This window comes from Wasmannia auropunctata, unplaced genomic scaffold (assembly GCF_000956235.1).
Source record: "Wasmannia auropunctata unplaced genomic scaffold, wasmannia.A_1.0 LD335996.1, whole genome shotgun sequence".
Classification (NCBI taxonomy): domain Eukaryota; kingdom Metazoa; phylum Arthropoda; class Insecta; order Hymenoptera; family Formicidae; genus Wasmannia; species Wasmannia auropunctata.
In genome coordinates, this window is record NW_012026894.1 from 3,227,760 (window position 1) to 3,240,408 (window position 12,649).

The 12,649-nt window shown below is 43.2% G+C and overlaps 1 protein-coding gene across 1 annotated transcript in view; it reads left to right on the forward strand.

Annotated features, from left to right (window-relative positions):
- Window positions 1–225: 225 nt before the first annotated feature.
- The window catches only part of LOC105453730, a 24,852-nt gene continuing 12,428 nt past the window's right edge, over window positions 226–12,649 (forward strand). The window contains exons 1-5 of the mRNA XM_011695911.1: window positions 226–1,296; window positions 1,643–1,868; window positions 7,287–7,402; window positions 10,015–10,251; window positions 12,413–12,564. Coding sequence (XP_011694213.1) covers window positions 472–1,296; window positions 1,643–1,868; window positions 7,287–7,402; window positions 10,015–10,251; window positions 12,413–12,564 — 1,556 coding nt within the window. The 5' untranslated portion in view covers window positions 226–471. The remainder of the gene's footprint in view (window positions 1,297–1,642; window positions 1,869–7,286; window positions 7,403–10,014; window positions 10,252–12,412; window positions 12,565–12,649) is intronic.

Here is a 12,649-nt window from a genome sequence, read left to right on the forward strand (position 1 = left end):
CGCTTCCAATTTTCGTGGCAGCGTGATAATGGTAGTGGTGGTGGTGGTGGTGACCCTGTCGTGTCCGTCTGCACCAGGTACCGCTTATGGATCGGCTTCGGTTGCTATAGCGCGAATACCTCAGCACTCTCGCTCTCTCTTTCTCTCGCCACCTGTGCCATGCCACCCTCTCGTCGACCGGGGAGGGTAAGAGAATCTCTTGAGTGTTATATCAATGGAGTCGGCCGCGAGTAGCCGTACGGCGAAGTGGTTTTTCGTTTTATCGCGACGGAAATGGCGCGCTGCTCGACCTTGAGAACGTCTGAAGACACTCGAGAGGGATTTCGTTCGGGCGACGTCGGCTGATAATAAGAGCCGACGGGCACAAGCGGGAAAAATCGAGTTCGAACAGTGGTGGAGTAGCGGGTTGCGATAAGTGCGCGGAGCTTTCGGTGCTTTTCCCGACCGACGGAGCGAGAGGGATATGTCTGAATGGGTGGTGTTTGCTCGTGCCGCGTTGGTCGCGGCAGCCAGGTCAACGCCGGCTCGATCCTCGACCGGGTGATCAGCCAGGCGAGCGACGAGGATCAGTGTTTATTGTATCGGTTGGCCAACTACAAGAAGGGCGGCGAGCTAATCGAGGCGTACAATCAGGGCGGTCAGCCGGAGGTGGAGAAGCTGATCCGCGAGCAATTCGGTATCCTGATGTACGCGGACGGTAAGGGCCAGACGATCAATCGCGCCGAGTATCTGCGCTGGAAGTTCCGCGACCTCGAGCAGGTCGTGTTGCCGATCGAGGCCTCGCTGTCGCGCTTCGATCCGCTGGGGCTGTGGACCGATCACGAGGCATGCTGGCAGATGCAATACAGGGGCTCGCTGGGCGAGACCTTGCTGCACGTTCTCATCATATGCGACACGCGGATGCACACCAGGATAGCGCGCATCCTGCTCAAGTGTTTCCCGCGGCTGGCCATCGACGTCGTCGAGGGCGAAGAGTACCTCGGCGCGAGCGCCCTTCATCTGGCGATCGCCTACAACAACAACGAGCTCGTGCAGGACCTGGTCGAGGCGGGCGCGATTATCTCGCAGCGCGCCATCGGTAGCTTCTTCCTGCCGCGCGATCAGCAGAGGATGAATCCCGCCAGGAATACCGATTACGAGGGTCTCGCGTATCTGGGAGAGTACCCGCTCGCCTGGGCCGCCTGCTGCGCTAACGAGAGCGTCTACAATCTGCTACTTGACTCCGGCGCGGATCCTGACGAGCAGGATTCTTTCGGAAATATGATTTTGCACATGGTCGTAGTTTGCGATAAATTGGTGCGTATTGACGTAGACTAGACTTCAGAAATCTAATTTATCGATAATTATCTCTTATTTATTGTGAAATCTTTTTTCTATAATATTTCAATTAAGCTCTAGCAAATACCGTCGTAAAAGTTCGGTATTAAAAAAAAAAAAATTTGCTACTGTGCCATTTGCAACTATTTTTATGCTTTTTTAATAAATTTTAGAGATTGACATTTTTTTCTAATTCTACTTATGTCATCCGAACGAATTTTTATTTCGTCCCGAGGTAGTAAAACACGAATATTGACATTTCTGCCGAGCATGGTCCACCGTTCCAAAACAGCTCGCGTATAGAGAACTGTGTTATTTGACGTAGGACATGTTCGGCTACGCATTGCGACATCCGAAGCTTCCTGCTCGCAACGGAATCGTGAATGCCGCCGGCCTGACCCCGTTGACACTCGCCTGCCAGCTGGGGCGTGCCGAGGTCTTCCGTGAGATGTTGGAGTTGTCCGCGCGGGAGTTCTGGCGTTACAGTAATATCACTTGCTCGGCGTACCCTCTCAATGCCCTCGACACGCTGCTGCCCGACGGCAGAACAAGTACGTCGTAAAGCTAATCGAATTACGCCAGTCCAGGTCTACGAGAACCGTTATCCACGGGCCACCGAATCGTGCGTCTTCAAGTAGGCCCTCACTTTGTCGCATGTTCCCGAGTTAATTGCGACGAGTCAAGACCGAAATATTCTCAAATAATAGTAGCACCATACCGACACTGTAGTTGAAGAGATTTTCAATGTTCTTTTTTGTCTCTCCGTATAGCGTCGTCTCTTCTCCCTCTCTCATTCTATATCTTTTTATCACTCAAAAATTAAGGTTTGCTCTAATTAACTTTAGAAGAGTAATAATCAAATTTTTCATACATATATCTTTTACATATATTTTTTGTTGAAATAAATATCCAGAATATGCTTTTTTTACGCAATTTTTCTACAATCCTTCAAATTTCAAGAAACGCAATTTACTTTTAACGATGTACTGTTTAGCAATTGATCTTCTTTTCATTATAATTTCTGTTACTTATAATTCATACCTTTTCTAATTTTTTTTCTTACATTATATTTTTTAAAACAAGACTTTGCTCTCATATATAAGTTAGTACTTTAATCTCATTCTATTCTACGCTGCTCTATTCTACTCTCTCGCCTCCCTTCTTTTAATCTGAAGCGTTATAACATACCTGGGGAATAAGTTGTGTGTGTTCTCGGGAACGTCTTTGAAATATTCGGTAAATTATTCCGCGTTGAGTTTTTTCGTGCTGCATCATATGCGCAACTTATGTAAAATTGTTCTCACGGTTTCCAACGGCTTACCCCCTGTGTAAAGCGTTCCCAACAAGAAGAAGGTGGCAATAGAGCAAAAATTGCGACACGAGTGTCGACGACAGAAGAAGAGAAAGGAGAGGAGGGATAGAGAGAGAGAGAAAAAGGACCAATATAGCGAGAACAAGAAGGGACTATCTTCTCCCGTAAAATTGGATACGAGGACAAAATCGAGGACAAAATCGGGTTGGAAAGTTCCCGGGGAAAAAAAAAAAGAAATTTCACAAAGTTTTCCTACGTCGAACATAGGACGCAGGCGGATAGTAAACCATACTGCCAACAACTTCGCTCAACATGCGAATAACACGCCACTCTCCGGTAAAAACTAGCTGATATTGGCTCGTTATCGCCGCCGCTCTTACCATCGTTATCGCGTCGATATTTCCCTGCTTTGACCGTAATTTAGAATCGAAGTCGATTTCTCATTTAATTGGTATCCGGCGAGAGATAAATGAAATCGTTGTAGGAAGCGCGATGCAAACTGCACCAGGCGATGTAATTTGAAGTCGGCGGTTTATACACGGTACATTTAATTTTATGTATACAGCGAGTTTTACCAAAAGGTTTCCTGCGTTATTAATGTGTTTCCGATTTGATCGCTGAGTACAAGTTTCCGGTTATTTTATCAAAGTAACTGGTATCGGAGCGACAATGCTAACAATCCAAAGGCCATTTCGAGAGAAAGATCTCGCGCACGAAACTTTTAATATTAAACCAAATTTTACTTACAGAATACGAATACCCTAAAGTTTACGACGCACATCTCAAATTGATTCGATTTGACGAAAGTAACTGATCTTTGGAATATTATAGAGGATTGTCAGCGAATGCTCGTATTCGAATGTGAGCGAGCTATATCCCCACAGGAGTATATATCTCATCCAGGGATACCATGCAATTCGATTTTACCCTCGCGTTTGTCATGTCACCAAAATTTCCCAACAAAGAACCGCAGGGAACCGCTGGGAGGGCAGGGGAAAGTTTCGCGTGCTGCCGTTCGCATTTTAAGAGGGCCGTCAGTCGAACTTGCGTGAAATTGTATCGAAGTTCGCGATCGGGCGAACGGCGAGCGTTGCTGAGAAATGGATGCGTTCGTCGTCGTCGTTCACCTGCCTCAGGTTTTCCCTGGATTGTTCGTGAGTGTAGGAGTATACCCGCGAAGCGCGACGCGGATGCCTGGGTGCGCGGCGGGTCGTAGCGGGATGCAATTACGGGCATTTAACGAAGTTTCGAGATTAGCCGCGGACTCGACGCGGCGCGGTGCGACGCGGCGTCGGGAGCTTGCGTTTCATTTAGTTTCGGAATCCATTATCCCTTCGATCCTTCCTGGCCGCCGCCCTAACCCACCTATCCTACCCCCCTCGTAGTATGGGCGTCTCCACCGGGGCACGAGCGTCGCCCGATTTCGCAAGGGGTGGCGGCGCGGCGTCGCGTCGGCGGGGGCGCCCGGATGGAGGAAAGTAACCGCGGCGGCGAGAGGACAGTGCTATAGCGAGGTGAGCCGAACTTTCGGTACGTCTCTCCTACGGGCACGCTTAATTACTCCAAACCAAGGCTAGAGTGAAAGAGCAAGGGGGAGAGAAAGAGAGAGAGACGGTGGAGTCGAAGAGTGAGGGTTGGAGGATGGTGGCGGTTGGCCAAAAGAGCCTCGGTGACGGCGGTCAAAGGTCGAGCTTTCAGCGGAAAAGCCATTCCCTCTCGTCTCGGCCCTGCAGCCGACGCTTTTTTTTTCCCCCATTTTAATCCGAGGCTCGCGCACCGCTCCGCGTGAAATGTTATTTTCACAACTTCCGGTATCGCATCCGCGCGCTGCAGAAACCGACTACGCTGCAACTCCGAGACAACTCGCGCGCAATCAACGCCGTCATTTTTCGCGACGCCACTATTCGCGGATTAATTAAGAATTAATTCTGTTAGGAGCATAGAAAACGTAAAAGTGTAAGCCGGGCGTGTGAATGCGATCAGAAAAAGTTATACGGAATAAAAATTACGGAATGTTGCAATTTTTATCGCAGGCAGTTTACGCCAGACGCTTTGTTGAAAGAGAGAGAATGAGACATTTACGCGTTGTATTTATATATTCTTGAGGACAAAAGAATTACCCTGTTAGAAATCGCATCGTGACGAGGAAAGTATCGGACACGTGTGATCACCACGATGCTCCACTGAACCGCTTACGGTATTCTTGACCGGGAACAGATTCCTGGCGACGCGCGAGCGTTAAGACGCTTGCCATCTTTCACGTTGCTGCACAAGCTCTTATTTCAGACTTTTCCCTCGCACGTAAGCGACGTTACGTAAGAGGACTACGGCAGCTTTCGAGTTTAAAACGACCACGATATAAAATTTGTCTAATGTATGTGTTGTATGTGTGTGTGTGTACAAGGAGAAAAATATATATTTGAAATCGTACACCAAATTTTATGCGCATTCTATTTTAAAAGCTAATTTAAAAATTTGACGTAAAATTGTAATTCCACGAGAATATTATAAAAATATGTATTTAACAAGGAATCTTTTAACTGTAGAAAATATAAAGAAATTATTTTCCGCAGTTAAAGAGAAGTGTCGTTTTGAGAATGAGCGAAGATTTTGACATCATTTTATACTTTCAAAGTTTAAATTAAATTTTCAATATCAAATATCAAATATAAATCAAATCAAATCACCTTTGAAAAAGTGACAATTGTAAATTTCAACGACGTCCATGCGATTTTAATTATCCGTTGAGCTTTCACAGAGCTTTTTCTCTCTTCTATTATTTAACTTTGATACCAAAACCTATTGACTTCTCGACCCGAGAAAAATGTAGAGATGCGCCGATGTCTATTTCGAGAGCATCCGGCACAGAATCGCAGACTTTATCGCGACGACAATAATAGAGAGTCTCAGAAAGTAAGACGGTGTAGATGGTAAGTCCCATAAAGACGAGCTAAACAAAAGATTATTTTATACAGATAAAGTCAATACCGGTAATAAATTTATTCTCTAGATTATTTTCCGTAATCGAGTACTTTTCTTTTATCTTAAGGCGAGCGGATTTATATATAGTATACACAAGTTAGACGAGCTTAAGACTTACTTGACGTTATTTAAGGGCTCAGTTTCCTTAAGTGACTTATAAATTAATTTCAATTTGAATATTTTACATTTATTATTTGCGAAGTAGTCTCGTTACGCGCGTGTTACAGCGATACGTATAGATTTAAATTGTACCGTCGCAGTTCTAAGTTTAGCTATCTCGAAAGTACTCTTTCTCATTAACTTCACGACCGGTCCCCCCGAAATAATTACTGCCGATAGTGAAAAATGTGAAGCGCCCAAAGTGGTACTTTGTTATTTAAGCTCGGTTCAATGTCCGGTCGAGGTTAGCAGATAGTAACCGAGGATGTAGTAGGAGGAAGCTCGGGGAAAACTATCGCGGGCTCTGTGTTCCAAAGTCAGATATAATTACGTGCTGCGGTAACGGATACGCGTTAGTAACTTCGCAACGGATACTGACCGGTTTGGAGGCGGGAGATCAGCGATCATCATGCAAAATTGAGAACCGGATGATCGAGGGTATCGACATTAGCAGCGGATCCGTGTATCGCGTTTTATCGCCCGATTGATTCGCCCGAAATCCGAATTGCCCCTTTTGAATTATAAACGTGTAATCTTTCGAAAGAATCTCAATCAGTGTAACGTGCGGATTACGATACTCATTATTGGAATTTAAAATCCTAGAATATCTTAGGATCTTCATCTTCAGATCTTTTTCTTTTCGTATTCCTAAAGTTTCATTTGGAAATGAAATCAATATTAAATATGACAATGCTGAAATAATAGCTGAAATAATGGCGACCACTCTAGACGTCTCCCATCCGGGAAACGATGTTTTTGACGGGTCAAGCTACCGCGTACACCTTCGCCCGTGTCGAGCGGTAATTAAGGACTCCCGAGGATACAATCCTCCAAGTTCCAATTACTTTAGCACTCGCGCCAAAGCCGGGGCGAAGTGCGACGACAGATGCATGCGATCGATACACAACCGAGAGTCTCCCGGCGTAACGCTGCACATGAACGTTGCACTTAATATTGCACGACGCGATTCGGCAGGGCGAAAGGCGTACTATATCGATCGCGCACTAAAATGTTTAAAAGTCAGTAATCGTGATTGAAATATTTAAACGTCGACCTCTCTCACGATGGAACAGTCCCCGGACGTCGCCCAGTCGCAACAACGTATCCTCGAGCGGATACACATAAACGCCCCGGTATTTTTCAGGAACGCCGTGCCATTCTTCCGACAATTTTGCGAAGCATTCTCGAATGAAACCTTAATGGCGACGCGGATTTATCTTTTGACTGCACGGCGACGACGACACATGGCGCGGCGACGGAAAATTTCGTCCCTACAACGGAAATCTTTCGTGCCGGATGTTTCTCCGCCACGAGGGGCGGGCGGGGGAAGGGGGGGGGAGGGAGGGATAAGAGGGAGAAAGGCGCGAATGCCGAAAAGACCTGCTCGCACCTGCACCTGTATACATCCGGCGACTATATGCACGCTCACTAATGCAAAACCCATAATTATCGCGGCGCAAACCCTAAAGCGATGTTCCATTAACCGCAAATGGCTCTCTCCGAATTTCTATTTCAGACTGGAACTCTGCGCTATTTATCATTCTGAACGGTACGAAGGAGGAGCACTTGGACATGCTGGACGGTGGTATTATTCAGCGATTACTTGAGGAAAAATGGAAGACCTTCGCGCGAGTAAGTGCGTCCACGTGATGGCGTTCCCGCTCGTTTCTCGCTGAATTATAAGACGTTACTATATTTTGAAGTTTTTCACCGTCTCACCCGCCTTTATGCTTGACTTTGCTGCGACGACCTCGAGATCCTCTTTGTAACAATAGAATCACACGGCATACACCGTCCTCATCTTTTATTAATTCATCTTTTACTGGTATTTCGAATACCCAATTTTTCCGTATACCACTTTGGAATAAAGTACGAAATTCAAAGAATAAGTAGCTGCCTCATGCCCAAAAATAAGCTTGAGTAACATCTGGTATATTTGACAGTAAAAATATTTCGATGAAAAGTACATGTATCAAAATTAAAAAATATATATTTTATATATGATATTAGATGCAGAATTATGGTTGATATTATAATATTCAGGATTTGTTTTATTCTTTCGTAAAACAATGGCAGCTTCATTCAGAGTTTGTAATTTTGTTTTGTGTATTCCTATAAACCGATTCTTACGTTGAACAAAGAGAGATTTCGTTTCTTTTATCTTCTGTGCATAACTTAAAGCATCAAGAAGAGAGTTGATACTTTTAGTTCTTCAATTTTATATTTTTGCGTTTTTCGTATTTTGTATAACAAAGTAGTGCTTTATATTAAGAAACATGTTAAAAATTAAAAAAATGTTTAATGGGATAGTATTACACATGGATGCTTTCTTCAAGCACTTTTCAATATTTTTTCACTATTAGATAATCTATTAGATAATATCTATTAGATCTACCATCTATTAGATAATATTAGATAATATCTATTAGATCTATCATCTATTAGATAATATTTAAACAACATTTAAATGCAAGATACTGAAGCAAAAATTTAATTAAAACCGAGCTTATTTAAAATTATTCAAAAATAATTTTCTACTAAAAGCTTCTTACTTTTCTTAAGTAACTTCTTAAATAGTCAAATAGCATTTAAAGGCAAATCAATTTTAATTTCGTTGATAAATCTATCTTCGAAGATATTTCTGTTTGGCAAGAAACAATTTTAGATTTCTGTCACCGGACCATATTTTTGGGGAAATCTTTACGCGAGCACTTCGAGAAAGATCGGCTTACATCGCAAGAACAGCTCACGTTGCGATGCTTTTTCGCTTGTATATATTTTATGTAGTTGACAACACATGAGCCACCTGGACAATTGCCGATAAATAACATGTTACTTCGCAAAGCTGCTTAGGTCACTTACGAGAGAGATCGGGTAATATCGTCAAACGTAGTTTTTATCGGGCACAGAAGTTTCTGAAACTTGTAAATTTTTATGTGTTTTTAAACCTATTACGATTAGACAGTTTCATAAATGACTCGAAAAAGAATTAAGCGACTAAAGCGATTTAAAGCGATTGGGTAACGTAAATTTTTGAAGAATTACACGTGAGCATTCATTCAAAATGGATAAAATAAAAATTAAAGTTTCGCACACGGTTTTGCATGCGAGTGCGAGCGTAAATCATGCGCGTCTATAATACGGGATATTGTCGCGTTGTTTGCTAGCGCGACGTCGAATGCGATTTCTCTCTCTCTCTCTCTCTCGAATGACTTGGAACGATTAACACTCGGGTCGATCGGTTGAGTGACGTCGATGAGGCTTCCGGCGATGGTGGTATAATTGCGCCAGTTATTTCAAGTCAGTCTGTCGCGGGGTCCATGGTGGCTCAGTGATTTCGAAACGATGGCTATCGAAGTTATACGGGCAGGCTGATTGCAATTACGATCGCATCACAAACGAGCTTTCGTACGTACGCCGACGGCTTCAGCAGACGGGTCCCGCGTATCGCGCATATTATAACTGCACCGCGTCCATAACGTGTCCCATTTATGGCACTATATAATCACGGCCGCACTCGGACCGCACGTAGACGCAATATGCAGCATTATTGTATCCGTTCGGCTATGATTTTCCTATTATCGGATCGTACCCAGAGTCAATCTCGGCGCGGTTTCGTTAAAACGCTCTCATTTTTATTCCGTTAAACGAAGCGCGCGCGATTATACCCGCTTTGCAAACAAGCGGCGCGATAACGGCGCGGGCTGGAAGATAAAACGAAAGACGTTGAACGTTGCGTCTGGTAATTGGATTATTGCGCGATAATACGAGCGTGGCGCGATAACGCGCGTGGGGCAATGATGCCGTGGCGCGCGCAAGTTCCGCGTATACGTGCTACACGATTTTGCTATATTTGGAATTGATGTCACTTCAGAAAGAACGGGCGCGTGATATTAGACATGCAAAGAAAGTTATATCATTTTCGTCGTATTTGACGTAATGAAGTAATCTCGGAGGCTATCAATCCTGACCATAAATTACGTTTTCGATACCGAACGAATCTGAGAATCCGTGTCTGACAAACCGTGGATAAACGACTCGAAATATGCGAGAGAAATCGATCTTCTCAAATGCTTCGGACTTGGTATCCAAGAGCTCCCCGAGCTCAGCAGCCCCGGGACCGGCGATATTTTCGCGAGTCCGCCCCTATATTACCGCTCGTAAAACTTTGCTCTTATGTTCCGGCCAATCGATGCGGAAAGTTCCGTGGGTGCATACGCCGACATCTATTCTCCACTGAAAAGTTGCAGTTCCTGAAGCGATTGATTATCTTGGTGTTTCACCTGGCCTCGCTGTCCTTAGCCGTGTACTTCAGGCCCGCGGACATGGAGGCTGTGCTGCTGCAGTGGCCTGAGGAGATAACGGACGTCGTTCGCACCGTGGCGGAGTGCATCACCATCCTGGGTGTGCTGAATTACATCCTGGTGCAACTGGGCTGCGAGATGATCAACGTCGGTCCGCTGTCGTTCCTGAAGCAACTGGTAGGCTCGGTTTCATTTTTCCCGCCGCGGTGACCTCGCCGCCTAAGTAGTGTTTTACCGTTTGAGCCCGCGAGATCGCGCTCTGGAATCCGGAGCTTATTTAACTCGAAAAACAAGTTAAATCGCAAAGATATGGATGGATACTGATTTAACAAATTTAACTTTTACATTATTAAACAGAGAATATAAGCTAGAGATGCATAAGAGTCGGAATTTAAGATTTTAAAGTGTCATTTGTCGATACAAATTACATTGGGATTTTATAGAGAAAAATGAAGTAACTTCGAAGAAGTTACGGAGATGTGTATAATTTTCTTTCAGAACTATTGTGCATGAATTTGTATAAAATTCGAGACGCAATCATAATGAAGTATAAATGTATGTTCCAAAAAACGTTTAATTTTGCAATCGATTTTTTTTCTAATAAATAATTAATAATAATTTTTCATATAATAAATAAAATCTAAAGTCCTTAAGTAATCTAAAACGCTCCGACTTTCCATCGCCGCTGCATCATTTTCGTTTCTCCCGGTCGCGAAATATCCCGTTGTTTCGTGATAATTCACAAATCCCGATACTCAGCGATGCAATTTCGGTGCGGCAATGCCGGCTAACTGTAACCAGTTGCGCAAATCCTAAGGCTGGTGAACTGTAACGGATCACGGATCTATGGATGCGCCGAGGTATATTCTACGACTGCCGCGAAGGAAGCTGTACGTGGTACTAATCTTTCATGCATTAATGAGCACGAAGAATAAGAGAAGGATAGGTTGCTGATTACCGAAGCATTACGTGTAGCGGTACAACGACAACGGTAGCGACCTAACGACCAGTTCTTTTTTTTTGTTAACTGTGTAATCAGAGAAGATATATCGTTCGCCAAGTTTACCAAATTGTATAGATAGAAAGACAAGTTAATTTTTGCATGTTAAATTTATGATAAATCAACGTTAACGTAATGATATAATAAAAGAATTTAATATTTTTTTATAACTTAATAATTTCATTATTTTTTCGCGATATCATATTACAGTCGAATATCATAGAAAAATGAAATCTCAGGAAAGACACCGGCAATGATTGATTGCGTTGAAAGCATTTTTAATAGAGGTAGAGGTGATATTTCGATATGTGACCTCGATAGTGCAAAGATAGATTCTTTTCCGCTAGCAAATTATAAGCTATATATAACTTTCAATTAATATTTCTTTTTTATCAATTTTACTCAATTTTCTGTTTTAAGAGAAATCATAGTCGACTCTGTTTTGCAATACACATCGTGTATATAATATAATTTGTAATATATGCATACTTTTCGATTCAAGAACACTCGCAAAAATGTACAGAATATCGGCGCATTAGCATGCCTATCGGTTATCTATCCATATCTATCAATTAGGATAGAATATACATATACATATCGTGTTGGTTATTGCTTGTGCTGGATCAATAGCACATATACGCCGCTCCGATGCAATACAGTCAAACGTAAGCTATATCGTTGTATTATTATTGCAAGTCCGTGTATCCGCTTCGATTTGCGGGTAATTAATACTGCGACAATTCAAAAACGTTAACATGCACCGGCTCACACAAGCCGCGTCGTCGCACAATGTGTAATTTGCTCAATCTGCGCGTATACATATATAGATGGCCAAAAATATTTTACCTGTGTAATGTAGATTGTAATGTTCTGTTCTTCATATATTAATGATACTATTACGTATCGAATTTTCTTCAAAAGAAATCTTTAATTTAATTTATATTTGATATGTATCTTACATATTTTTTAAAAAGTTCCATTTATTTTATATAAATAATTTTATATAAAAGTGTCTATTGTTTTTCTTTCGTTTTTAGACTTATTTATTTTATATTTATATAAAATAAATAAGTCTTTCAAATTTATGAGAATCTTCGTAATATAAAAACTGAAAATGAATAGCCTTAAAAACGAAAGAAAAACAATCGTATGGACACTCGTATTCTGTCTCCCTGTCCCCGTACGCATCGAGCAAATTTCATTCTGTGCGTCGCAGTCGTTACACGGAGAGGTATCGAAATTGCACGAAAATATCGATTCCCCTGCGGACGTTCCTGAAACGTTGCAAGAGTGCATGAGGCCGCGCTAACGTCCCGCCTGCGCGCATTTGCATTTCAGAGCCACGAACCGGCCAAGTTGATATTCGTGATCAGCAATCTGCTCATTCTCGCGTGCATTCCATGTCGTATCGCTGGCGATCGGCACGCGGAGGATGCGATACTGGTGTACGCCGTGCCGGGCTCGTGGTTTCTTCTTATGTTTTTCGCCGGGTAAGTAATATACAAGAGACGACGACGAGACGGCGGCGATGCAGAGGGGGGGGGGAGACTGAGTCGACAAGGCACACAGGGGATA